A 27,784-nucleotide genomic window follows, 5' to 3' on the forward strand; every position below is an offset into this window, starting at 1 on the left:
GAGAAATTACACATTTACGGAGGTTTTTTCAAGCAACAACGGGCTCCATAGATCAAACCGCTGGATTTATGAGCCAATTTTCAACATGAAATATAGACACACAGAATCCATTTTAGCCATGTTTACTTGGCTTCTCTCGCTCTTTCCTCTCAATCAAACGCGCTGCAGTTTGTGAATGGTTCGACTCTGGAAACTGCAGCAATGCTAATTAGAGCTGGAAGTAAAGATTCGATCAATTGCAGCATTTTGATCATTTCATGTGATATCGAATGTTTCCACATCTGACTGTTGGGAAATTGTGGGAAGCTGCAGCAGATCAAGACTTTAAAAAGATCAAACGCTTTCTTTGCTTCGGGGTCAGTTTCTCCTGCAGATAAATTCACATTTGAATACTTTAATAATAACTCAAAAACTATACATGCATGATGTGCTTTGTTTTGCAGGTTGGAACCCAAAAGGCAGACAAACATCTGACATGTAAGTTTTGTGTGCAGGCTGCAGAGATTCAATTTAAAGAATATAAAGGCTATAAAAGTGATGTGCACCCATGTACACCCATATCAAAGCCCCCCCCCCCCTATTCTTGGCAAACGTATTCAAAATTTGCATAGAAATTAATGTCTAAGTGGGCTAAACGACATAATTGACATGCAATTAGCAATATTATGAGGAGGAAACCTAATGAAGTTTTAGTGGCTATGCCAACCTAAGAATGATCACTGCTTAATTATCATATTAATGAAGTCATTAGTTGTCACTTAACTTGGATGACAGGTAAGGTAAGAATGTCGTGATCCTACGATTTCCCCAACAAATGTGTATTCAACACTAATTACCCCCAAGTGCAGATCTCTGAAATCTGTAGAGTGACGTCCCTTTGAAATGTGAACGGCAAACTTCTGAGGTATAGACACGCACACCTCCATGTAAGAAAGAAACAGACATTTATTGAAACGTTGACTAAAGCATCTCCAAGGTCACCTGAGAACACAAATCAGTCCCGCTAGTCCGACATGAAAAAAACTGGGCAGCAGATGGAAGCGAGGTCGGGCCGGCGCCACAGGTTAACACAAAACACGTTTCCAGTAAACACTACGGCACGAAACAACAACCCTCACACGGGTCAAACGGGCACTGCGGCTCGCCATCCTCCCATTCCCCGACCCCGTTCTTTCATTCCAATTCATTTCAATTACGCAGTCGTTCCCACCTTCTTCCCCGTGTCCCGATTAGCTCAGCCGGGCAATTTACAGTTGATCTTGCCTCATCTAAGGCCGAGCAGCGGTGGAGGCAGGGAGACGAGCAGTAATGGAATGAAATGTCACTCAGTCGCTGCCTTTGTCACAGCGATGCTGAGCAGGCCTGATGGGAGGGGTTCGAAAGGCCTCGTTAGTAGGTGAAAAGGTGTGTGTGTGTTGTGAGCAATGAGTGTACGTAAATAGACAACAACATGGTGTCCAGCTCTGCTGTGTCTCTCTGGTTCACTCGTGGCCGTCGCCACTGTGATCTGAATGAGTAACACTGCCGCTTCGCTTCCACGTGTAAAAGCTGCCGCTCCCATCAAGGCTTCTTCACCTTTTTCACCGAAGACGAGCTGGACGCCGATTCTCTCCGCTTGCGCTGCAATGCACAAATACACGACAGTCACGCTGGGGTTTGCTACGACCACTTAATGAATAACATCCAAAATGCCTACAACGGAAAAAAGTCTGACCCACTCATGCTGCGCTCTCCCCTGCTAACACCTGCTGTTTGCCTCAGGAGGGTGAAGACAGTCATTAGTCTCTACTGTTCTTTTCTACTGCTGCAGAGCTTTATTATGAGGCTATGAGCAGGTTCGACCCTTTTCAACACAGATACAAAAAAGCAACCACGACGAGTGACTGCTGCAATAACGAGCGCTGGATTCTTCATTGGTTTCTCGCCCATTAATACTACTAATAATAGTATAAAACAAAAATTATTACACAATGATAACGGTTTGGAAAAGTTCGTTTCCGAGTTTCACAAACATACCGAGTTGGGGGTAAGCGGTGCTCCTACAACGTCGATGATCTGCTCCTTGGCTTCCACCTTAATGTCATCTGCATTGAGCCAGGACTGAGATTCAGCCCCTGGGGTGGATGCTGTAGTGCTGTTGGTGGCGTTGATGTCCCCACCCTGTGATGCAATGACTGGACCGGCTCCTACAGTTCCCACGCACCCGCCGGCCTTCAGCAGGGCCTCGTAGCGATGACGCAGCATCTGCTGCTCGTATTCACAGTTGCTGTGGGCCTGCTTCAATTCATACAGCAGCACCAAGTCACTACGAAGCTCATTGAACATCTGCACAATCTCCTCAGTGGGCATGGGGTTAAGATCTACAGAAGGGCACAAAGAGGAAAGACTAAAGTGTGATTTAAGCACTTTAACACATTTATTTAGTTGATGGTGTGTACAGTCTACGCATGCACAGTGTGTTTAGCTAAAGTGGTTACATGTTACAAAGTGTTGTTGCATTACTGTCAACTGTAACGTGAAGTGAGCGCCTGAGATGCTGCAAACAAATATAAAGACAAGTGAAAAACGTCCTGTGTGTTCAACTAAACTCTAACTTATTTGTAGCATCCCTGCAATGCTTTAAAGGTTACATAATCCTTTTATTTCCTTCTGTACTGAAACTAAACTCTGTCGCAAAGAAGAGTTAAGACTGTGAAACTGGGGAATGTTAACAAATTGCTAAAGTTTAGTCATCCTCACCCACTCCTTGCTCTATCAGGATCTGCTCAATGGCCTTGATCTTCTTCTGGCCTACGGAGCTTGGCAGTTTCATCTTAATAACACACAAACACGCAGAGAAAAATGCGCGCGCACACACACACACACACACACACACGAGCGTGATTTAAGGTACCGGGACATTAGGATAAACAGCTCCACCTCGGGGCTTTTAATTCGTATGAAATGCACTTCAGCGGGCCAGATCAAAATGTCTTTATCCACTGAACTCTATCTGACTGATTAGCTGTGGGGCCACTCCACTCCTTTAGCTGTGCAAATGTATTTTCCATAGAGAGCGGCAGCTCCTCATCAGTCTTGAAGATGAATAAGAGTCCCCGTGCTAGGCTAGGTTTTACAGATATTAGCTAGTCAGTAATAGAATTAATTATCACAGTGATAAGAGGAATAGCTACTAAAGTCAGAAACTCTAGTTTCTCACAAATCAGTATCTTGAAATTAAGAGTTGGACAAACAAAAACTTGCTATTTTAAAGAATTTCACATTTTTACTTTTACATCAATTCCCTAAGAGTGATTTTATAGGACTATTTAATAATATTGAACAGGACGGAGCTATACTCACCCTCTGACTGCGCAGTGTGACGCCCGCTGATTTGAAGTCAGGGAATTTGATGCCTGCCGTCTCTGGAACAGCCTAAACAAGAAAAACTATAAATGCGAGACACAAACTGTTTGGATATGTCTGAAACGTCACCATAGAGGCATTATTATGGATCAAACTGGGTTTAAATGTTACTTAGAACACTGAGAGAAGATCGGTGCGGTTTATTAGAGACACTTGTCCCATCAAAATAAAGAAATGACCAAAACACCACTTAAAGCAAGTAACAATTAATTTAGTGCAAAATGAGGACAAAGCTGCACCGTGACCATTATTATTATTAAAATTCTCCCCATTGTTGCTTTTCTTTGACTTCCTCTGTTACCAGCAGTCATGTGCTTTACTTTGCTCTTCTTGAGTGAAATCCTATCATACCGGTTTTTCTGTTTCTCTTTTTTGTGGAAGCTTCTTCTTGGAAACTCTCTTTTCAGCTCGTCTCAACTCTGTCGTTGTGTCAGCTGCCTTAATGAGTTTTTGCAGATCCTGGGCTTTCTTCTCACGCTCTTTCTTCCTAGTCTCAATTTTCCTTAGCTCCTGAACAAGATACTCCTCTTCTGCCACCTGCAGGGAAAAACGGAGAAATGCGGTCTTTCACATTTAAAATGCTGTGAAAAATCTTTTTCTTTTTTTTTTTTCCCCCACAAAAAGAACGTGTCTATACACCTGCACATAGATACAGGTCAAAATGCAAAATCACAAACCTGTTCAGGTGTGCGATTGAACAGCTTTTCCAGTTGCTCTTTGCGGCGCCTTTCATGGCCAGCGTCAAAGATGTAGATTTTGGGTTCTGTCCCTGATGCTGCGCGCACTTTGGTCAGCTTACCACAAATGCTATAATATCGTTCTTTCAGGTCCTCCACAGAGCGTTTCTGACAAAAAACAAACAAAACAGTTTTTAAAATTAAAACGTGTGTTCTTTAAATTCCCCTTACTGTAATTTTCAAATCCATTATAGATGAGGCACTAAACACTTACTCTGTATTGCTGGTGATCATATCGGTCATGGACAACGATGAAGCGTAAGTCAAACCGCTTGCAAAGGTCAAACAGGTGGTCTGTCTCTGCTTTAGTCCAGCCATCATCGTGGAGATGCATTTGGTACTCTTGCTCCGAGTACACTGGCACCTGCACTGTCTATAGAGGTAAAACAGAGAAACAGTGAAAAAGGATGAATAATGCGAAAGGACGGGTAGCTGCAACCACATGTCCTTCTTGCCTGTACTACATAAGCAGAAGAGGGTTTTCCCTACCTTGTTAAAGCGAGCAAAAGGGTAGTCCTTGCCCTCTTCTGCAACACGTCTCCAGTGGTGGAATATGGCCCCGTCTCTGCGTGCTGGATTTGTGAAGGGCATCCACTTCCAGGGACGAACCTTTTTACAGCCTAACTTGGCTTTGACTGTCCTATAACCTTGAGTGGTGTCACTAGGCAGCAGGGGGGGTGCATCCCTATGGACAAACAGAAAAAACAATTCTTTATTATCAATATTCTAATTGTTATCATAAAATCAAGAAACACAGAAATGCAAAGTTATTTACAAAACACTTTAGATTCCTTCCAAATGCAAATAAATCCTTTTGAAATTCCCAAACAGGAAACATTAAAAAGGCCTTTATGCATTTCAGATTAACTGACTAATATTGAAAAAGAAAAGCATACTTCTTATCAGAATAAAGCAGAGCGTAGACCTCTCTGTGCATTCCCTCTGGTCTCTTGAAGGTCAGCGTCTCTGTTGCTTTCTTGGTTTTTTTCTGAGGTGGAAGATGCAGACATTCGTTATTCAACTGCAAAAATATTTGTGCTCAAACAATTGTAATACACATCTCTTCAGTTTCTCTCCCTGGCAAAAGCTTTGAGCTGTAAGTACATAAGTACATTATTATACCTGCATGTTACGAACCCAACAGCTAGGGAAATTCATTGAAAGTATAATTTAAACCAGTGTTACTTAAATCCAGGGACAGACATCGTTAGAATTATCGTATACAACACAAAACACAAACGTCCATCTTACTATAAGACAAACATGAATAACACAGTCTCACCTTGTCTGAGTTGATGAGGTCTTTCTTGGTGATGGGACCATCATTATCCCCTCCGGTCAACTCAAGAATATCTCTGACATCAGCACCGGTAGCCATGGCTGTATGAGATTAACTGTTTAGCTATTTAACGTTTTGAAAAATCTATCAAAGCTAAATAACACGAATTAATTCACGCGCACTCATTCATTCTGTGCATGTGGTAACGAAAGACTCGTCGTACACACTCCTAGCTAAGCGCTAATGCTAATGTTAGCATTTCGGTAGCAACGCTTAGGTCTCAGAACCGCAAACAGCAATATAAAGAGTTCGTAAGAGTTTATATTCCTAATATTACTGCGTACTTGACTACAATATGTGAACATTACAGGGCCATTTATAATGAACATTCACGAGATAGCTGTTAAGGCAAAGAGAGCAATTAGCACAAAACCGACACTCCTTCCGTCCCCGCTCATATCGTTGTGACTAGACGGATTGCCTATTAATTATCGCCCCCGTGAGGTCTGGCGGGCATAACAACTCGAATTCAGCTTTATTATGTTTACATTGTTAAATAATGTAAACGACAGTAGAGGTTAAAAATACCAACAAAATCATTGCAATAGAATACAAATTCTTCAAACCATGCCCGGCACATTTGTAAAATAATTGCAGAGCATAAAACTGTGATGCCATTATAAAAATAGTAACGCTTCAAACATGAAGGACCTGTTTGTCACGTTTCTTTGAAAACATATAAACCTTTGCTACTTATTTTACCGTTCATCAAACTTTATGTACGCTTGCACATTATTCTGAAAATCAATGTACGTGCCGCGATGTCCTTAGTTTTAAAAGAAAATACCGGAAGCAGACCCTTTCATTGAATGAAGACAGCTTGGTGAAACTGAAACTGGACTTGGTTGATTTATTTCGTAAGAACTCGATAAGTGAAAGTTATCAGGCCATATATATATATATTTTTTTTAATGTAGACTAATTTGTCTGGGACAAATTTTATTTTATTACATTTCAGTCCACACTCCTCACCGGATGGTGGCGGTAATGTACCATTTTGCTGTTTGCCAAACGCCGATAAATAATATAAAGAAGAAGAAGAACCTCTCGTTTAAACTCATGCTTCCTCCTTCTTTCCGCCATTTTCCTCCGTTGGCGTACCAGTGAGAGGTGTTGTACGAATTCAGTATATGTGCTTTTGAGTTTCTCTTTAGAAGCGCAAGAATCACTAATATCAAATTTTCTAGTACAGTTTCCTTTCATAAGCACTAATTTGCGTAAGAAAATGTCCAACGAGCAGGTAGAAACTACCACAGAGCAAGCAGGCCAGCAGCAGCTGTCGACGCCGCCGCAGCAGCAGCCGACTTCGCAGCAGGGGTAAGGCCATTCATCGAGGTTCCTTTGTTGCGGCTTATTAGCTAGTTAGCTTAATTTGTTTTCTTACACAGCGATAAATTTGTATACAGCGGCATCTGTTTAATTATATTTTTTAAAAATGCAATTAATGGTAGACTAGCAGCCCCGGTGTGCTTTAAATACGTTCTGTACGTGTTTTTCTAGCTTAAGCGGCATTTGGGGCCCGTCTATTTACCGAATGCAACCCTGCGTTATATATTACTGGATGTATGATAGGATTAAAAGTACATGTAGCTATTGCTTTGTTGCAACAGAAAGTGGACATATTTAACTTTATGTCCGGTCGCTGTTGCTGCTTTTTGGCATTACTTAAACAGTTTAATATAGCACAGGCCCGCTTTATCCAAGGAGAGGCCTAGCCATGCGGCTGGATTGCAGATAGCAGGCTGCTAGTTAACCATTGTGTGTCTGTGTAAATGATGCCTGTGTCTGCAGTTAGTATTAGCATTTAGCATTGAAATTCACTTTTCCCGAGGCAGCGGTTTCCAAACTTTATTTGCTAGGCCCTCCTTTGTTTTACAAGGAAACCTTCTGTAAACAAATAAACAAACAAAAGTAAACTGCAATAAAATAAACTACCACCTACCAAATAAATAAACAACAGACCCCCCCCTCCCACCCCACCTTGGGAACCACTGACATGAGGTATCTTTCTGTTCCCCCAGATTTTGGAAAATGTTTTGTTACAGTAGTTATAAGGAGTTAAACACAACTATAGCTAATTAAAGTACAAAAAAACACAATATAACGAAACATTTTAAAGTAAGATGGATGGATTGTAATGAAGCAAAAATGGGAGATGTGATGGATATGAGTTTGGCAAGTCTTTTAAAAGCTTTTTAAAGTATATTTAGAAAGTTTTGTGAACTTTACATTTTGCAGGGAAATGAATGGAAAAGGCAAGAATGAGGCCAATGCCAGCAGGAAGGAAAGGCCTCAGAAGAGAGGTGGAGGTGGTCGCTATGAGCCCTATGGAAACGCAAACAAGAGATACCGCGTTTTCGTCAGCAACATCCCATATGATGTGAAGTGGCAAGCCCTGAAAGATCTGATGAAAGAGAAAGGTAAGGTATCAGGATTAGGGGTTGACTCGTGTCACATTTTTGACATGATAAAAGATCAAATCAGGATGCAGGGTCATTTTGTTTGACCACTGCAGTTTTGAAGAGCTCTGGGGAGTTGTACAGTGTTGTCTGAGACCATGCTGGAGTCACTTGGAACAATGGTTGTGGACAAGGTCCCCTTTTTTAAAAAATCTGTCTGTCAGCTAAGGAGTCGCTGCAGACGTGTACAAGCGTGGTGAACCTGGATGTTTGAATTTTCAGTCTCCCTTAAGATTACTAAAATCTTGAGTTTTTGTGAAGTGGCGGTCGTAAATGTGCAAAGGAAGTCCACTAACTCGAAAGTCCAATGGCTTGTGATCATGAATGGGATAATGATGTGGTTCCTCCCCCAAGAAATGCATTAAAAATACAGTTCTTTGTTACAGTATAGTGATTTTTTTTTGGTCCAGAAACATGGAAAAGGTTGCTTTCAGTTGAAATTTGTAATTAACAGTAAAACTTACACACTTAAGATTTATTAACTTGTGGTCAAACCTTCGGAGAAATGTAATATTTAATTTGTGATGCAGTAAATGTGGATGTGAGTAAGGATTATTTAAAAGTCAATTAAAGTGTTAAACATGTTGTGTAGCTATGGAGTAATGCATTTAACTGGCACCTATTTGAGCATGTGTTAAGAAGGGTACAATGCTTTTTCAGAAGGTCCAAGTAGTATTTGTTTCATGACAACTGACTGTGGAGTTAAATTGCATTTTCTTTTTTAGGTGTGACCTTGACAAGCAAATGTTTTTCTCGGCAGATCTTCATGTTGTACCAAGCACAGCTTTGTGCTGCGGATTTATTTGGGGTACAGGTCTACAAAACGAAGCAGCTTCTTATGCACCGTCCTTGTCTCTAGAGGTTTGGTCATCAATGTCCATCTGTTGAGCAGACATGACCTGGAACAAAGGCGTGGCTGTGGTCGACGCTGAATCCAAATTACGATCGTGCATTTCAGGACCAGGTCCAGTCCATGATCAGGTTGGCAGTTAGAGAAGCTTCTCATCCAAAAGTTTTTCTTCATTACGATTATGGGTAGGTTTCTAGCTCAGCTAGGCTCAGCTGATGGACTGAGGGTTAAAACCGTTGACAAAGTTTGCTGAGGTTTGACAGGAAAGCGGCTGAGGTATTAAGGAGGCTTTGCCAACTTGAAATTATTTGGTCAATTATCTTCAGGTAGAAGAGGTGGTGTTTGCGGCATCATATCCAACTTGAAAGGCTGTTGGCCAGTCCAAAAGTTGTTGTCCTCAGTCTACTGCGTTTGGTGTTTCGGGAGAATTCTAACAAGGACGGGCTAAGAAGTCTCAATTAATTAAAGAAAGAGGGGAAAAGTCCAAGCTTGCTTTTTGTAGACCTGTACCAGATTGTGCTGAATGAGGTGCTGGGGGAAGGCTCAGGACTGGCTGTCTGAGCTCACTGTCACCGGCCACCCTACTTGTTTCTGCTCTAAACCCCCATTGTTCTCTCGGCTTCTCTCCCCTTGGTGTGTGTCGTCTCTGGAATCTGATTTGTAGTGGGTGAGGTAACGTACGTGGAACACTTAATGGACGCAGAAGGCAAATCCAGGGTAAGTGCAAATACATACAAATAAAACACACGAATAAGCCTAGACAAACCTGTGTTTGTCAGCTTTGGTTTCCTTATTTACTATGTTGGAATTGTTCAGATACAAACCTGGTGGAGTGTGTGTGACACGGTGACGTGCCGGAGGCATGTTTCATTTGAAGTTGTCTGTGGCATTGACTCGAGGCCATCGAAGGGTTGATGATCTTATAACAGGACTTCAGCTCCTTTGTAGCCAATCCTGTGGGATTGCAGTAGCTGATAATGTCCCTGTGGTTGTGGGATTTGCTCCTTATGATCTAATGGGCCGTAGTCTGCAAGAGGTCGTAGCAAGGCTGCTAGATGGTTGATAAATAAAACTCATTCCATAGAACTGCTGGAAAACTCTAATATCTCAGTAGTTGGGAATCCTCTGTCACTGTCTGCCTTTAGGATGCTGGGGGAAAACTCTATTGAATACATTTGCCTGTATTGTGTTACTGGCTTGGCTTAAAAAGATCTTAACAATGTAGTGTTATTTTGGAAGCACAGATGTGACCAAGGCTGTAGGCTTGTGTATGGTGATGAACTTTTAATTGCATGAGATTGTTTATTGTGACCTGTCAAAATATGTCCAGTGTTACAATCACTTTAACTAATTTGAAATATTTTCTCTTCCCTTTGATTTGACCTGTTCCAATGACTTCAATCAACAAAGGGTTGTGCGTAAGTAGACTTTAACTTATCGTCAAAAGCAAATAGTGCAAACTGCACGTGAGACATGCACCAGTGTTTTACACACATTTCTCACTGGAAATGTGTTTTTGTCAGTGTTGTTGAGTTCAGGACGGAAGAGTTGATGAAGAAAGCAGTGGAGAAGGTCAACAAGCACAACCTCAATGGTCGGCCCCTCAAAGTGAAAGAGGTAGGTCCCAGAGGGGGAAGCTGTCCGACGCACAGACAAAAGCTGTACTTGTGGATTTGGCCGACTCATTATTTTGTTCTTCTTTGTAAGGACCCTGATGGTGTGATTTGCCAGCGGGAGATCAACAAGGCCCAAGGTGGAGGCCCTCCAGGAGGTCACGGCGGAATGGGGGGAATGGGAGGCATGGGAGGAATGGGCGGAATGGATCGTATGGGTCCTGGACCAAATGGTCCCATGGTCAACATTCCTCCGAGCCTCCTGAATAACCCGAACATCCCCAATGAGATCATCCATGGTCTCCAGGCTGGCAGGATTGGCAGCACTGTCTTTGTGGCTAATGTAAGCCTTAGTGATTTATCCGTTTTTCAGTCTGTATACAAATACTGAATATATGGAACTGTGTCTTATTGTAACTTTAGTCTTGTCTAATTAACTGTCTGAAACTACCTACAGCTTGACTACAAAGTGGGCTGGAAGAAGCTGAAGGAGGTGTTCAGCATGGCGGGCATGGTGGTGAGGGCGGACATTCTGGAGGACAAGGACGGGAAAAGTCGAGGCATGGGCACCGTCACATTTGATATGTCCATCGAAGCAGTGCAGGCTGTCTGTATCCTTTGGAAAAATTCAGCATTTCTATGGTAGCCATTGAATCTTTTTGAATCTCTCGTGTGTGTGTGTGTGTTTTCCTTAACGGTTTCAAAGCAATGTTCAATGGACAGCTCCTGTTTAACAGGACGATGCACGTCAAACTGGTATGTTGCCTTTGCTGTACATTAGAGCTCTATGGCCTGACGATGAGTATGGTTACAATGCCTTTGCCTTTTTTACAGGATGAGAAATCTCTTCCTAAAGATTTTGGACCACCGGACAGAGCAGCTGCCCTTCCCCGTGAGTATACATCGAGCCTTGTTCTAGTATAACAGAAGGTTTTGAGAGTTTAAAATATTCACGTCGATTAAAGTCCCGATTTTTATGATTAATTTTGTTAAATTAGATGAAATATTTAGTTTTGTCTCACTCGAGTTGCTGCATTGAAGACCACTTTGATCCATGCTACCATAGTTTTTTGTTAAACTGGGGAGAGAGAAACCCAGTAACTATTTAAATGATATTCCAAAACTACTTGACGTCGCCCATCTCCTCTACTGTCTGCTCATGCTTCATGTCTGTTGTTTCCCAGCAGCCCCTGGGGTCATGTGATCTTTGTTTCATGGAGGTCGACATTGGTTTACTGCTTCCCCTGAAAGTGTCAGCTGTATTTATGCTACTGTGTGTGTGTGTGTGTGTGTGTGTGTGTGTGTGTGTGTGTGTGTGTGTGTGTGTGTGTGTGTGTGTGTGTGTGTGTGTGTGTGTGTGTGTGTGTGTGTGCGCGCGTGCGTGCGTGCGCACACACACAATCTTCAAACTTAACCTGTTGTCTCTGAACCAGGTGGCCTGAGTGGTATTGGTTTGGGACTGGGACCTGGGGGCCAACCTATTGATGCTACTCAGCTCAACAGAGGTGGTGGTGCAGGGATGGGCAACATGGGTCCTGGAGGTACACAACTGCAGCTTCTTAAAACACATTAATTTATTTTTAATCCACTGACTAAAAGACAGCAGTGAAGTGAGAGCTCAGTGTCACTCTGTCCCTGTAGGTATGGAAGGAATGGGCTTCGCCAACATGGGAGGCCGGATGGGAGGAGGAGGTATGTAGTAAAACTTTGAGTCTACCTACATTTGGTCTTTCCAAAAAAAAGTGCCTTCTGTAATATTAATGTCTTTGTTTATAGGGATGGACAACTTTGGAGGAATGAACATGGACCGCTTTGGCTCTTCAGGGATGGGCAGGATGAACGGTAAGCAAGTGTTGAAAACCCACTCAGCACTCCAGAGCAAGCGTGGAACAGTTTCACGTTTTGCTGGATGTCTAATGGTTTCATCTCTTGCATTGTCAGAGATGGACCGTGGGATTGGTGGTGCTTTTGACAGGGAATTTGGGCGAAATGAAATGGGAATGTCTCGCAATAATTTTGGAGACTCCTTTGAAAGAGGAATGGGTTAGTATTTACAGGATTCTGTTTGAAAGCCACACTGGTGCTTACTTCCACTCATGCATTTTTCTCTCTCTTCTGTTTGCTCACTTTTATAGGAAGCTCGCTGGGAATGGACCGCATGGGCTCTGGAATGGACCGCATGGGAACCAACATGGACCGCATGGGAGGAATGGATCGGATGGGAATGGACAGGATGGACCGCGTGTCTGATCTAGATAGGATGGGTTCCGGGTTTGACCGAATGGGCTCTGGGATGGATCGGCTGGGACCCAGTATGGACAGGGTCGGACCTGGTCTGGATCGTATGAGTTCAGGTATGGATCGCCTCGGCCCATCTGGATTTGACCGCTTGGGCCCATCTAGCTTGGACCGCATGGGGGGTGGTGGCGGTGGCGGCGGCGGCGGCATGGACTTTGGCTCTCCGATGGGAATGGATCGCATGGGCAACACCGGGATTGACAGAATGGCGAGCAACTTCGACCGCATGGGCTCTGCCGGAGGACTTGACCGTTTTCCATCTGGCGGCCTTGACCGCATGAGCTCTGGAATTGACCGGATGGGATCTGGAGGTGTTGGTGGTCAGTTTGACCGTTCTGGTGACTTGGAGCGTGGATTTGGCGGCAATTCCTTTGGAGGAGCTGGGGCTGGAGGTCCTGGAGCCGGGGGAAGCAATGTCAGGAAGGGATGTCAGATCTTTGTCAGGAATGTAAGTTAATCCACACTTTAGCTTGGCGTATTCACTGGAGAAGTATGTCTATACTTTAAATTAATTTGGGGATATTTTTGTCTTTCAGCTGCCTTTTGACTTCACCTGGAAGATGCTGAAGGATACCTTCAACGCATGCGGTAAGACTCAAATCAAATCAAATGAAATCAGCACTGTTAATCAGCATTTTCAGTCATTTTGGACATCTGTGTTCATCCTCCTTTAGGAATGGTCCAGTATGCTGATATTAAGATGGAGAACGGGAAGTCCAAGGGCTGCGGTGTGGTTCGCTTTGACAATCCCGAAACTGCCGAGCGCGCCTGCCGGACCATGAACGGCTATCGCCTGAATGGAAGAGAAATTGATGTTAGGATTGACAGGAATGCATAACCTGTGTGTCCGTGTTGCATCTGACATTATTTTAGTTTGTGATCTCACTCTGTACTCCTGAACTGCCCCTTCACCCAGTATACCATGTTAGATAAATGTAACAGTGAAACTCTTTATTTTTGCCCTTTTCAGACATTGGATGTGTCACATGTTAAAATCACTCAGACATGGGTAAGCTTGACTTTGAATGAAGCTATGAGGACTATTAGACTGATCACCATGTGTCAGAGTACCACTCAGTCTGAGAGATCTTACTGCAGCTCAAAAATGAATTTGAGATGTGAGGCTGTTAATGTTCACGTTATTCTCCTTTGGGGTTCTACAGTGAGCTCAGGAGACATAACTCAAACATTAGCTCGTGCTGTTATTGCTTTCTTGAGTTTTAAGAAGTGATTCAGGCATGAAGCCAGCACGTTCAGATGCTGTTACAAAAGTAAAACTAAATGCATGTCTGAAATGGGCTTTAGTGACACGTCATAGTCAAAGTGTTTGTTTTTCCTTCTGTTTAAATTTTTTAGAGACCAACTTTTAATTTTTTATTTTTGTCCTATCATGCTTCCTGTCAGTGCTTTTGTTCTGTAAGGTGTTTTGATAAAATAAACCTCAATATTTGAAACGCGTTCACTGTTTGTGGTGCTCGTGCGCTGATCGTACGTTTCATAACATGTGAGCTAAATGAGCCAAATAGTGAGCAGCGACTGCAGGTCAAAGTTGATCTCGTAAATATGAGGCACAAACACTGGGGCGGTGGAACGGTCCTGTTGAGCTCTGGTTGGCTATTACAATGAGCTGTAGTCCAGCCCCCTCGTGGACGAGGAAGGTCACCACCGGAAGAAGGTCACAAGCACGACGTTCAAGATGGCGACCCCCTTATGTCGGTGTTATCAGGTGAGTGTTTGGGCCATGTGTGTAAAATATCCACGTAAAAACACCACAAAACGATAAGGGAACGAACTGAAACGACATTTATTCCACGGCCTCTTTTAGCCGAAACGGCGAAAATCTCAATTTCGTTTAACTTCTCTGCTAAACGTGCTGTAAGCTAGCCGAGCTAGCCGTCTGAATAGAGGGGTAAGCAGCCGGTGTCTCAGCTCTTGGAGTTGGGAGCATATAAAATGTTGGAATTTCAGTGAAAAGTCCAAAAGCTCCAAACATTGTTTCTGGAAAACTTTTTCTATCGTTAGCTTGTTTGCTGCTGCTTCACTTGAAGCGTTCCGATAAAGAAGTTTCCTGTAAAAACACCAAAGCTTCGTGATTTATCGTCACGTTCAGTTCAAGAGTTTATTTCAGCCTCGAGTGTCTGCTGAAGTTTGTTTCTTTGTCCAGATATGTGTAAGAAGGGGTTTGGTGGCTTTCCCTTCCTCCTACCTGCTGCTTTCCAACAGACCCAATGTCTACACGATACGTGGGCTCCTCACACACTCTCCACAGGTAACAACACCTGGAATAAGAAGTCCTACTTGACCCTGATTATGTCTGCCTTTGCCATATAGTCTATATACTGTTGGTTTATATTGGCATATATAATCATTAGTATTAACACAGAAAGATACTTGGGGTGCTTTAAAATGCTAAAATGTCACAGTTTATTCAGGGAAGTCGTACTGCAGCTTGTAGTTTAGAGTTAACCTGCGTTTGTATAGTTTCTGAAAGGCTTTGCTGAAACTTTAATACAAATGCTTGGTAATTTTCCTCTTTTAGCCCAAGTCTAGCACACTGTATCTAGATAGATATAGATGGTGGGATTTCTTTTCTCTCTAAAAATCAACTGTTGGTCAGGTTTACATTTTTAGAACTCCGGCACAAGAAATACATTTGAGAAATACAAACTCTATATTTGCATTCATCCTAACCTGGTGGGGTTTTTGTGTGTCTTCAAGGTGCCTCAGTCAGCCCTTCTTCAAGTAAGGTATTTGTCAGGAGAGCGGGGTGGTGGACGAAGAGGTTTCCTGGGAGAGTTTTTGGATAACCTCAAACAGGAGCTAAACAAGAGCAAGGAAATGAAAGAAAACATCAAAAAGTTTCGAGAAGAGGCCAAAAAACTCGAGGAGTCAGAGGCATTGAAGCAAGCTCGGAGGAAATATGTAAGTATCTGGCCGCACGCTGAACTTCTGTCACTTAAACTAGTAGCAGGTCTGGAAATGCTCTTCTTGTCTTTTCCCAGAAAAATATAGAGTCTGAAACAGTGAAGACGTCCGAGGTTCTCAGGAAGAAGTTGGGAAACATTTCAGAGACGGTCAAAGAGGTAAATATGACAGGTACACGTATAAACTCTGATTGTTGTAGTCATGCTGCTGAAGCTGGTACGATTCTGTATGTTTGTAAGGGACTGGAAGAGGTCAGCCGGACAGAATTTGGGAAGAAAATCAAAGAAGGAATGGAAGAAGCTGCCAAAACAGCAAAGACATCTGCTGAGACTGTCTCCAAGAGTGGAGAGATGCTGGGGAAGACGGGCGCATTTAAAGCAATATCGCAGGTATGCAGTCACAGTGCAAGTTAAATATGATTCACCTTTTATTTCTCCTGTACAGCATGTATGACGCATAAACGTGTTACCATTATTCTCAGAGCTATCATTAAAGACGAGGTCATTATTTACTAACTATTAGAAATAATTTGTGTCACTGACAGATTTTCTGTTTTTAGGGAATGGAGAGTGTGAAGAAAGAGATCGGTGACTTGGGTCACACTGGCCCTTATCGGCCTCCCACCAGACTCAGAAAGAGGACGGAATTCTCCTCCAAGGGGGCAGCGGATGAAAGCAGGGTCTTTGAGGCCAACGAGTACGTGAGGGCCCTCTGTTTGCCTGATGCTAAGAGGGGACATGCCCCTCAGCTTCACGATCAATATTTGGATCGATCGGGCCAATATTACTAAAGATATAAGAATTGAAACTCACCCAAAGCTAAAAGCAGCGAGAGCTGGGACTCACGTCCGATTAGATACCAAGAAACTGACATTAATATTATTTCTTCAGCAGGTTTTGGTATCATCAGCTTAACACCATCAAATGACAGTTTTCACACAAACTGTTGCCTGATGTTTGGAGGAGGACTGTAACAGCTGTGTGCCATTTCCTCTACCTCATTGTCATTTCAAGTGTTTCATTTCTATTTGCCTTGTTGATCTGGCTGTAAAGTGCTTATTTATCACATTTTATATCACTGTATATGTTTATATCATCACTTTAGGGAAGCTATGGGCGTGGTGCTCCACAAAGACTCAAAATGGTACCAGCAGTGGAAGGACTTCAAAGACAACAACGTGGTCTTTAACAGTAAGGAATACCCCCCCCCCCCCCCCCCCCCCCCCCCCCCCCCGTTACACATACTGACTCTTTGTTTTAGTCGCTCAGGCGTTACCTGGTTAATTGTCCCAGTGTAATTATAGGAGAGGACCAATGATATGTCTGTTGTCTTAAATGTGATGCTGCTGCATCTTCACTGTTGACCCCGAGTAATAAAGCTGGCGTTAGGGCTGCTCGATTATGGCAAAAATGATAATCACGATTATTTTCACTGAAATTGAGATCTCGATTATTTGACGATATTTATTTAACCCTTTAAGACCTACCATAGAACCAAGTCCGCCAGAGCTTATATTATTTTTTTACATGTTGTAGTGCCATTTGTGGGAGCATTTCAAGTTGCTATACATCAATACAACTGTTATAGCCCATATATATTTTGTTTTTTTTACATATATTTCTACTTGGAGAAATTTAAGAGGTTTACCCCTCAAAACTTTAAATACAAAAAAGTTGCAAAAAATAGTTTACAACAACAGGAAACTTATTGTGAGTGTGTTCATAGTTTTATTTTGGAGATACAGCAATTTTTATATACTGCAGGAAAAACAAAAAAAACAATCCTATGATGCAAATTTGCAAAGAAAACAGCAGGTGCATCAAAATAAACTATTTCCAGCAGTGCAATTCGAGTTCTAAGCATCACAGAAACTATTCAGAAAAGTCAAACATGACTTATAAAACACCAGTATAGGCTTTTAAGGCCTACAAGTAAAAAACTACATTTCCGCGAAAATGCTTCCGGTTTTGGCCAGGAAATGGCGGACATGCGATAGTTAGCGGTGACGTCTGTTTCACTGTGGGAAGTGTTACGAACAGCTGATAGGAACGGCAAAGTGTGTTTCTGGAATATTATGTTTTTGTTCCTGCAAGCGCTTTTTATGCAATTTTTGCAAAGCTATATGTGGAAGGAAACCGTGACCGAGGACAAGCTGATGGCATCAGATGTAAGTACAACTCCTCCGGTTTCATATGCAAAACAAATTATTGTGCTAGCTTACAGGGCTCAGGGTTCTTCAGGGATTTAAAAATAGTTACACAAAACGGAGCGTGCAGCTCTGACCGGCTTTAAAGGGTTAACAATGACTTTAAAAAATAATATAAAATAGTGTGCAACACCACTGAAGTTTTTTTTACCTGTCTTTTCAACCAACAGCAGTCACTCTCCAAATAACTTCTGCTTAGCTTTCCGAGCTTCCCTCGGGTCCTCTTAATCAGCGGTCTCCAACCTTTTTTGCGCCACGGACGGTTTATGCCCGACAATATTTTCACGGACCGGCCTTTAAGGTGTCGCGGATAAATGAGGGAGGGGCTAATAATCGGCTCAGTCATTTTTAATGATCGTTGAAAGTCCAGATCGTAATCGTGATTAAAATTCGATTAATTGAGCAGCCCTAGCTGGCGTACTTTTGTGTTTGGCCGGTGATGTCGTTACTGACCCTCCAGTTTATTAGCATCTATTAATAAGCATTTTCTGAAAGAGCAGGGTGATGGAAGATGTAGCTACACTCGGTTAATTTTATGTGCATTAGTTATGGAAACGCTGTTAATGATTAATAATGTTTGGACGTGTGAAAGATGGCCTTTCAGGTGGGACGTTACACAAAGTAATCATGTAGTTTTTTTCACAGCCATTTGGGCCCCATCAGCGTTTCTAAGCTGAAAATGCTGATCACTCACTTCTGTGTTTGATAAAATAACATTGCTGGCAAACTGCTGCCATGAAAGTCTTTCATTCCAGTTTGGGATGCAGGATGAGTCTTTGATTGGTTTCACGCTTTTCTTGCCCTGCTTTCTGTGAGGTGAAGCTCTCCGCCGCCCACATGTTCTGACACATTTGTGAATGTTTTGACTCAAAATGCTATAAACAAACATGCTGCTTGTATAATGTGCTTATTGTTAGAAAGACAAATATTCGTACTGCTTTCCTGAACTTATCCAGGCCTGGAAATCAGATTACCTTTGTATCCAAACCTCTGACAAACTGATTTTTTTAATAATCACAGGGTTCTTTGAGATGAAGATGAAATATGATGAGAGTGACAACGCGTTTATCAGAGCGTCCCGTGCCGTCACTGACAAGATGACTGACATCATAGGTGAGCATCTGTGGGAACTGTCGGTGCTTTGAAACACACAATTGTTACATGTATCTCTTTTTATGCTTGAAAGACTTAATTTGTATTCGTGGACCTTGATATGATGTCTAGTCAAGATGTTTTTAGTAACATATGCGGTACTGATCCACCAATAGAGGATCAGTACCTGGTCCTCAGCCAGGACAGGGTGGAGTGCCCACTCCTCGGGGGGGAAGTGGAGTCGTTCATAAGGAGCACAGCTCCTCCACACAGGGCTGTGCGATATGACTATAATCTGATATCGCGATATAAGACATCCGCCGTCCAACAGCGATATATTTCACAAACATTTTGCATTTTCTGTCCATTCTGTGAATCTCGGGCAGCTCGACTTGTGTGAAGTGTTTCCAGCTGTGCGTCGTGTAGCTGGAGTCGAGTGTTTTGACCGATGCTGAAACGATACATTTTTAGACATAAGTTGAAAGGCCGCCGTTTTCTTTGAGTATTTATTACACGGCGTGTTCTAAGGTTTATTTGTTTTATTTCTTTTTAGCTTCTCGTCTCTAAACACTCTGCATCTTTCACGTGATTCAATTTATTTTGAAAAATCTCAACAGGATCTTCAGCTTTATTGTGAAAGGTTTATGTGGAAAATAAACAAGCGGACGGTGGTTTTACCGTCGTTGTTGCTAACGACAACGCATAAAAACAGTCGCTTGTCCGTCCGCAGTGTGGTGATATTAAATGTAAGAGAGAACTTTAAGAAGCTAATTCTGCAGTGACCATCAAAACGGTGAAAAAATATTGGCGTGAACAGTTTATTTTGCGACAGCAGGAAGTAAACGATATGAAACGACAGACATTTTCATATCGTTGTATCAAACAGCCCGACCTCCACATCCAAAGGACCCGGTTGGGGTGATTCAGACATCTGATCGGATAAGCAGAAGAGGATTGACTTACGTAAAGATGAAAGTCTTTATATTATTGGAGGTTATATCGCTGTTTATCATATACTTGATGAATCTTTTACAAATCTTTGTCCTGCTCGTCCGTGTGCATAAAGGTGGACTGTTTTCAAAGACTGAGATGTCTGAAGTGCTGACAGAGATTTTGAAGGTGGACCCGTCCTTTGACAAAGACTCCTTTCTCAAGCAGTGTGAGCGAGACATCATCCCCAACATACTGGAGGTAACACCAATCTCAGCAGATATCACTCAAGTTTTTCTAAATCTTTAAACTGTCATTTAGAGTGTACCTCTGCAAAAGGAGAATACTCGGTACGACTGTGCACTGCCTTCATAAAACAAGTCAGGACGACCATTTAAGCCTTTTTTCCACACAGGCCATGATTCGAGGGGAGCTGGAGGTTCTGAAGGACTGGTGCTATGAAGCGGTACGTCCTTTTGCACACGCTGGCTCTGCGTGTTTAAATAAGTGGACTGACAGCTCCATGGCTCTGCTGTGCCTCGATTCTCTGCAGGTGGCCAGTTTTTCATGAAGTGTCTTTGTCATTATGTGATCTCCATTTTCTCCTTCACTGGGTTTGCAGACGTACAGCCAGCTGGCTCATCCAATCCAGCAAGCCAAGGCCATGGGGCTTCAGTTCCACTCCAAGATTCTGGACATCGACAGTATTGATGTAAGTTGCGTAAGACGAGACTCTGCGGGCTGATACTCAGACTACTGGCTCTTCTTTGCAATCTCAGGTTTAAAAATAGCAACACTTCATCAGTTTGCAGTTCATACGTGTGCTGACGGGAGCTGTAACGACTCTGATCACTGATTCGACTTTTATATTTGTAAATGTTTCACCTGATGAAGGGAAATCCTTGAATTCTGGTCAGTAAATATTCATGCATGTTGTTCTCCAGCTGGCCATGGGTAAGATGATGGACCAGGGTCCAGTGCTGATTATCACTTTCCAGGCTCAGTTAGTCATGGTGATCCGAAACACCAAAGGAGAAGTGGTGGAAGGAGATCCTGTAAGTCTCTCACACACACACACACACACACACACACACACACACACAGAGTTGTTGGTTGATCGTGAACTATTACAGAGCTTTAGCTGGCATGTTGTCACACTCACACGTGTGTGAGATCTTTTAAATTGATCATTAAGTGAATGCAACGAGACGGTGGAGTCATATTCAGCCGTTTGGCCTTTGTTTATTCAGACCCAGAAAGCTTTATGGGCTGTGAATCAGCCGCCGAGGACAGCTCGGGGACGCGTTTGGTTGGAAGCGAGGTCAAAGTATCCATTCAGCACCGTGCAGCTGGCAGATGCCCAGTGCTCAGGATACAAGGCTTCTGCCAAAGGATAAATGGTGGATGTACTGTTCCTCTGGAGTTTATAAGCTGAGCTCTAATGTCTGAGCATTAAATGACACACTCGACCATTTATGGCTCCTGGACTCAGCGTCTCTGTTTCCATGTCTTTCATCTTTCAAACTTTTTAATGCGACGTCTGGATGTTGACTGAAACTGAAAATGCCAAGAAGCTTTCTGCACAGGCTGAGCCCCTCCCTTTGAACCACAGGAGACTGTGTGGTCGATCAAGCCAGCAGCAAAACAGATGTTTGTGTCGTGGTTCAATCAGTCGCTTACAGATGTATCATCATGTTATTTGTTTTGTTTGAATTTAAAGTGAAGTGATCTCATCTGTCATCTTTCCTCCAGGAAAAAGTCCTCCGGATGATGTACGTGTGGGCTCTCTGCCGAGACCAGGAAGAGCTCAACCCGTACGCTGCCTGGAGACTATTGGATATCTCCGCCTCGAGCACGGAGCAGATCCTCTAAGACTCTTTGATGTGCACTAAACACTCACAGTCAGGGAGGAGGGGACACACACAGGTGGACGTGTGGGGGCCGGACTTTGCTACGAAAACACTGTGGAGTAGTGTTGCTGAAAGCTCGAGCTGCTTCTCCATCTATTGGCTTTGCTCCGTCAGTTATTCCTGACCGTTCCTCAGGCTCACACTTGGGGGCAGTAGACCACCAACAACATTCATCCAAAGTCCTTCTTGCAGCCTGTAGGCTGAGCTTTGCTGTTTGATGCAGCTCTGCCATTGTTGGCTTTAAATGATGCCATTTTATCAATATGGGAAACAATCATGTGGGAATCAGCCGATAGATTTGTAACTAAAACTTATGTCGTCAAACAGACTCCTTCATATCCTGTCACCGTGATGTCACCATGACGTCACCGTGATGTCACCGTGATGTCACCATGACGTCACCGTGATGTCACCGTATACCTTTATTCCACCGTCTTTCTCCATCAAAAAGAGACGCACACCATCAACTTACTGGGCCCAGAGTTGGAACCATTGATCCCAGTGGCTGTGGGAGGTGCTACTGCAAAAAACAAAACCACTGCCGTGATTTTATTTCCAAAAATTAACTTTGTTGCACAACACTATGGAATATCTGGTTTTCAAGCATGTGGGATGGTCGTTTCAGGACTAAGGCAAACGCTGGTCCTGAAGTCGCAGCACGCCAGCACCTGATTGGTGGAAGAGGTGACAGTGGCTGCTTTCGCCAGTGCCAATCAGTGCGCTCCCATCTTTACTGAGGATTGTCGTCCTTGTATGTATGATAAAGCTTCAGTGTGATTGTTGACCTGTAAGAGTCTATATTTATTATAAGAAATAAAATGAACAGTCACCTTTGGAAACAACTTTCAATCCACCTTTTTGGTTTTTTAACGGTTCGTTTTGGGACGAGATCATGTGATTCCTTCGAGGGCAGTTGCTAATTATTTTTTTAATTAAATCCTCGTGTGGGATTTCACTTTTTATGTCATCTTTCCTTTGGGAGCATCTCCGGGGCTGAGCGGAGGCTGAGCACTCATTGGTTTGTCAGTGTGATGATGTCACGATGTAGGGTGACCTGGATTGTTTCATCGGCGATTCGTGCCGTTCGTGTTTCTCCTCGGTGACTTCTGGTGCGACTGCTCGGCCTTCAGTGCTGTGATGTGCCAGCCTCACTGTGCCTTGTTGTGCGGTCAGCATCCCAGGAGCTCGTCTCAGAAACGTGGAGGTTAGAAAGGCCACGTGGGACCTGAAGCATCTCCAGTCTGGGGACAGAAAGAGTTCATCTCTACGGTTTTATTTCTGTTGTGTCTGCTCAATAACTTTTGTAACACCTTCAGACAGTTTCATGGAAGAACAACAAAATCTTTATCAGTGTGCTTTTCTGATGTACACTGACTGGACATATTTTTAGGTACACTTTGCTGGGACTGTAGTGGACCCTCTTTATGTCACAGCACAGACTGGAGGTGTTGGAAACGTTCCTCAGAGGTTTTGCTCCATACATGACAGCGTTACACAGTCAGTCAGTGTGTCAGCTGCACACGCCAAAGGTGCTCTGTTGGACTGAGGTCTGCAGTGAGCTCCATCTGAAGATGGTAACTGTTTTCATAAAATGATGGACATGGTCAGCAACAATACTCAGGTCGGCCATGACATTTAAACGATGCTCAGTTGGTGCTAAGGGGCCCACAGTGTCAGATCCACAGGATTACACCTGAACTGCTGATACAAGCAGGATGGATCCATACTTTCATGTTTCATCACCAAATGTGATCCGACCTGGAATGGGAGTTGGATTCTGATTCTATTACTGGCATCAATTATTGATTCGATCCTTTATTGATTCTGTTATTGAGTCTGTTGGGTTCTCACTGGCTCGCTGTGACCGTCACCGCCATTGCTAAGCAGCGTATGTTACTTAATTACTCCCAGGAGAAAGTATTTCATTACATTACTTTGCTGCTTCAGCTGAATCACAGCTGAGGCTACGGTCCCGCACACCAACGCAAGTTCCTGTCGCAATGAAGGCGCAAGCGAGCTTTCTCTCAGTATTCAGGTATGAACTCACAGCTGACAGGAGCAAAGAGGAAACCAGCACAAAGACACTTGTGATCGCCACAGTGATCCTACTTCAGAAAACAGGTAGAAACCGAGGCTGCAGCTGGACTCATCAGTTTGAAGTTCAGGGTCAGTTTGGGCTGGGGCTAGCTCAGTGTGTTCAGCGTATTCAATCATGTTTCTATTTATGTATTTATTAGTAGTAGTACTAGTAATGATTTAGTTAGTTTCTTGCTCTCTGTAAACTGTAGAGATGTTTATGTGGGGAAATCCCAGTAGATCATCAGTTTCATTCAGATCAGCCGGTCTGGAGCCAACAAGCCGCCATGTTCAGAGTCGCTGAACATTGTGACACTCGGTGTGACCTTCACGGTCACCGTGACCATGTCTGCCTGCATAAATGCACTGAATTAGCTGATTACATATTTGCATTAATGTGCAGTTGAACCCAGTAAAGTTGAGTAAATGTTTTCAGTCCAGATGAAATGCTGATGGCAGCAGATGTTCGTTGTGTGCAGCAGTAACGAGGCAGCTCGGGACAGATGCTGAGCAGAATGCAGTGTTGCATTCATTTGGTCCTGCGTCGCTCACGGAAGCTGACAGCGGCTGGTGGTTGCTCATACACAGGCTTGCATGTCTGCACATGCAGACCAGCACCTCCACTGTTCAAGCGCTGTCCTGGATGATGAATCCTGACTATTGCTAAGCTGTGCTGAGGCTGCAGCTCCCTGTTGCTGTGCTCATCGCTCACAGTGCACCTCCGTGGTCTCGCACACACCACTCCCCACTCAGGGTCCAGAGGAGCATCCTCGGAGAATCCACAACTGGTCAGACGGATCCTGCTGACCGAGAGAAGACCCGACTCATTTGTGTTTGTTCCATATGCTATCACGTTGATGATGAGCTCACACACAGTGTGCAGCATCAAATAGTCATCAGTTGTGTTTACAGCACTATACTTTGATGCTACTACTTCAGGTGGAAGTGAGTGACACACATGAACACCTGAGTGAATAAACTATATTATATAACAGCTCCACTGTGCATATAATAAGAACAAGAATTCTTATTCCCAGCCTTAAACGAGCCAACAGTATTTGAATGGGTGGAAAGAGCGTCGTAGGGTAATTTCCAATAAAGCAAGTTCACAAAGGGAGTCTATGGCTGACGCGTGTTCCTGGGTTCCCAAAGAAATGCTTCCAGTTGCATTATAAGATAAGATCAGATGACCTTTATTAGTCCCACAGGTGGGAAATTTGTTATGACTTGAAGACTGTTTATTTATTACAAACTGAGGATGTAACAATGAACTCCTTCCTAAATAAGCATGGACGTTCCAAAACAAAGCAGTTATCCAGAAGTACCTGTGCACACGGTCGGAAAACCGTGAGACTCTAACCTCTCCATGCTCCGCCCCTTCCCCCTCACGCAGGGTTTCGTGCTGCTATTGCACTTACATACTTAAACTGAGAGGTACCCCCTTTTTAGGTTCCAGTCCCAAACAGTGACGTAACATCACTTTATGTAAATACATCCATTTTCATATTTATTAATCCTGAAAAGATGACTTATGTAATGAATCTGTGAATTATAAAATTATAAAAAGGGGCTACTCATGCATACGTCTGTCCACGCACGGAGAGAAGTGGTGCCAGGTGAAGAAAGTCAACAAAGTAGGACGCAAGTGTCACATAGACTCGCTTGCTTGATGGGTGAGTGCTGACATCCTGCCTGGGCTCCAGGCTGGCAGCTGCAGCAGGACTAACAAGCCGAGTGACAACAACAGGAAGAAAAGGGACTTTCAAAAGACAACACGATGAGTCATAATTCAGCCAATATCTTTAGTGTGTAAAGACATCCTTTCAACGACACTGTCCTCTGTAATTTAAAGATAGCAGTAAATCCAAATCTTACATTATGAAGCCTGAAGTCTCGACTGTGAAGCTTGATGTCATTTAGATAACAGGCTGGCTTTAATTTCCCGAACACGTCTTGCTGTTTTCTTGTTCTGCGGTGTTACACTTCCTGTTCATCTTTATATCACACAAGCTAAGTGCTCCGAGCCTGCCAGCCATCCCTTCATTCAACACCCACCCTGTTTCCTTTCTTCTGTGTCATCTGCGTGATGCCCCATTAACTATGCCGTCCTTGAGCTCCCCTGACAGCCCCGTTTCCTTTAGCATCTGCACTTCTCTACTTTCATCTAATTATCCATTTTAACAGATTTGCCACAAAAGCTAAACTAGGTTAACCCCATCGAGCGTTTTTCTGTAGCTGATTGTACAGCTTGAAAGAAAAACAGCATTTTTATCCACCAGGTGTTTTCAGCTGGGCTCAGCAGTGTGCTGGAAAGAGGAGGCTTCTGTCTGTGCAGGCGTGTGCTGTTCAGGTGCTCACTTTGACCCAGATTCTCCAGTGCAGTGGGACACTGAGCCAACGTGTTGACTCATAATCACACACACACACACACGCACACATGCTCATTCACACAGGTGGTCGCACAGCAGTCCAGGGGGAAAGGCCAGAAAGGTGCACCGGTGTGAGGGAATATGCAGGGGCGGCGACGTGTGTCAGGAAGCTGCTGCACCACCGTGTTTGGACGCCAGGTCAGAGCCTTTCTTCTCTGGTAAAGAGACTAAAACTGAGGATATGTAGGTTTAATAACTGTAAAACATAAGAAAAGATAAAAGAAAGAAAGATTTAAAAAAGGTTTAGTCGGCTTCGTGAGCCACGTTCATCGTTTTTGCGCCTGGCTTTGGGGGTAAACCCAAAATCAGACGGGAACATGCGACCCGCTGGAGGATTTCAGCAGAGACATATTCTTGTCTGTGCATGTAGGTCCTTCACACTCACATGTTTGTTGCCTTCTAATTAGCTGGCTGGCAAAAAGAAATCTCAGGTTACAACAAGGTTAAATCATTTTAACAATAGAAACTCACAATTATCTTCTTTATTTTCTTTTATGAGGTAATTTCCCCCCTAAGATACGTTCAGCTGATCTTTAAATCCATGAAATTCAGGTAGGTTTGGAAAATGTAATTATTTTATTTGTAATAGTTATTTAAAAACTGCATCTTGTTTTCACTCAGGTTGTCTAATATTAAAATGTGTTTGAGGATCAGAAACACGCATGTCTGAAAAAAAGAAATCAGAAATGGGGAAAAAGCTCTGTCAGCAGTTTTTTTACGTCTTATATGAACTGATGACTTCCTCGTCTATGGATACATCTGAACATTAGCCCAGTGAAACACATCTACGCTGAGCCGTTTAACTGGTTTTCCTTCATTTCCGCAAACATGGAATTAAATCCCAATTTGCTGCAGTAATGAGACGGAGGCAGAAATGTCTGAATGAAAAATAAAACCAAAACATAGCGCTGCCATTACAGTCAAGGGAAAAATATGTAAATTTTCTCATTAATGGATTTTCTCATTTATTATCTGATGAATCACGTGTGATGTGATGACTTCCCCAAAAACCAACAATTTTAATAGAAATGTTTCTGTCACGGTAACGATTTGTTTCAGTGGTGATGCAACTACGGGTGAGGACAGTTCAATAATAGATTGTTGAGACTTTTGTTTGAGGATATTGGCACACATTAAAATTACATTTTTCTTTCAAAGGTTATCTGCTTCATCTTTTCATAAAGCTGGCCTCGTTATTGCTGCTGTGTTTGCGATCTAATATCGAGAAGCTGTCCTTCTCATGAAAGTCAGCGGTCAATATATCCTTATCTCATATTCATATAACGCTCCACACCCCTGAGATCGAACAGAGATATCACACAGAGAAAGAGAACCACATGTGGACACGTGTTATGAGAATCGCTTTACCTTTAATAACAAGGAGAGGGGAGAAGATCGAGACATGGAGGAGCACTGCAGAGACTGGTAAATATAATCATCGCTGCCATGGTTTAGCACAACATTCAGCTGCTGTGAGAAGCTTCTTTGTTCTGGCTACATTTCTTCAAGCAACCA

The 27,784-nt window shown here is 43.2% G+C and overlaps 3 protein-coding genes across 3 annotated transcripts; 2 read left to right on the plus strand and 1 right to left on the minus strand.

Moving 5' to 3' along the window:
- Positions 1-927: 927 nt before the first annotated feature.
- dmap1 (DNA methyltransferase 1 associated protein 1) lies at positions 928-5,896 on the minus strand. The gene is made up of 10 exons (XM_004570199.5): positions 5,425-5,896; positions 5,039-5,130; positions 4,632-4,827; positions 4,357-4,515; positions 4,083-4,250; positions 3,757-3,942; positions 3,343-3,414; positions 2,740-2,812; positions 2,017-2,360; positions 928-1,620 (listed from the first exon to the last, which is right to left on the minus strand). The coding sequence occupies exons 1-10, from the start codon at positions 5,518-5,520 to the stop codon at positions 1,561-1,563; spliced, it is 1,446 nt and encodes a 481-aa protein (XP_004570256.1). The 5' UTR covers positions 5,521-5,896; the 3' UTR covers positions 928-1,560.
- Positions 5,897-6,545: 649 nt separating this feature from the next.
- On the plus strand, positions 6,546-14,159 carry hnrnpm (heterogeneous nuclear ribonucleoprotein M). Its single transcript, XM_004570198.4, has 16 exons — positions 6,546-6,798; positions 7,720-7,901; positions 9,455-9,507; positions 10,201-10,208; positions 10,314-10,407; positions 10,498-10,746; positions 10,861-11,014; positions 11,110-11,159; positions 11,238-11,295; positions 11,837-11,944; positions 12,045-12,095; positions 12,180-12,245; positions 12,345-12,446; positions 12,539-13,149; positions 13,238-13,289; positions 13,376-14,159. The coding sequence occupies exons 1-16, from the start codon at positions 6,707-6,709 to the stop codon at positions 13,537-13,539; spliced, it is 2,094 nt and encodes a 697-aa protein (XP_004570255.1). The 5' UTR covers positions 6,546-6,706; the 3' UTR covers positions 13,540-14,159.
- A 139-nt stretch (positions 14,160-14,298) lies between these two features.
- timm44 (translocase of inner mitochondrial membrane 44 homolog (yeast)) lies at positions 14,299-27,388 on the plus strand. Its single transcript, XM_004570197.4, has 13 exons — positions 14,299-14,427; positions 14,866-14,970; positions 15,420-15,623; positions 15,704-15,784; positions 15,866-16,015; positions 16,186-16,322; positions 16,731-16,816; positions 18,853-18,945; positions 19,991-20,115; positions 20,270-20,320; positions 20,477-20,566; positions 20,799-20,909; positions 21,607-27,388. The coding sequence occupies exons 1-13, from the start codon at positions 14,398-14,400 to the stop codon at positions 21,724-21,726; spliced, it is 1,383 nt and encodes a 460-aa protein (XP_004570254.1). The 5' UTR covers positions 14,299-14,397; the 3' UTR covers positions 21,727-27,388.
- Positions 27,389-27,784: the final 396 nt, after the last annotated feature.

This window comes from Maylandia zebra, linkage group LG23 (assembly GCF_041146795.1).
Source record: "Maylandia zebra isolate NMK-2024a linkage group LG23, Mzebra_GT3a, whole genome shotgun sequence".
In the NCBI taxonomy this organism is placed as follows: Eukaryota; Metazoa; Chordata; class Actinopteri; order Cichliformes; family Cichlidae; genus Maylandia; species Maylandia zebra.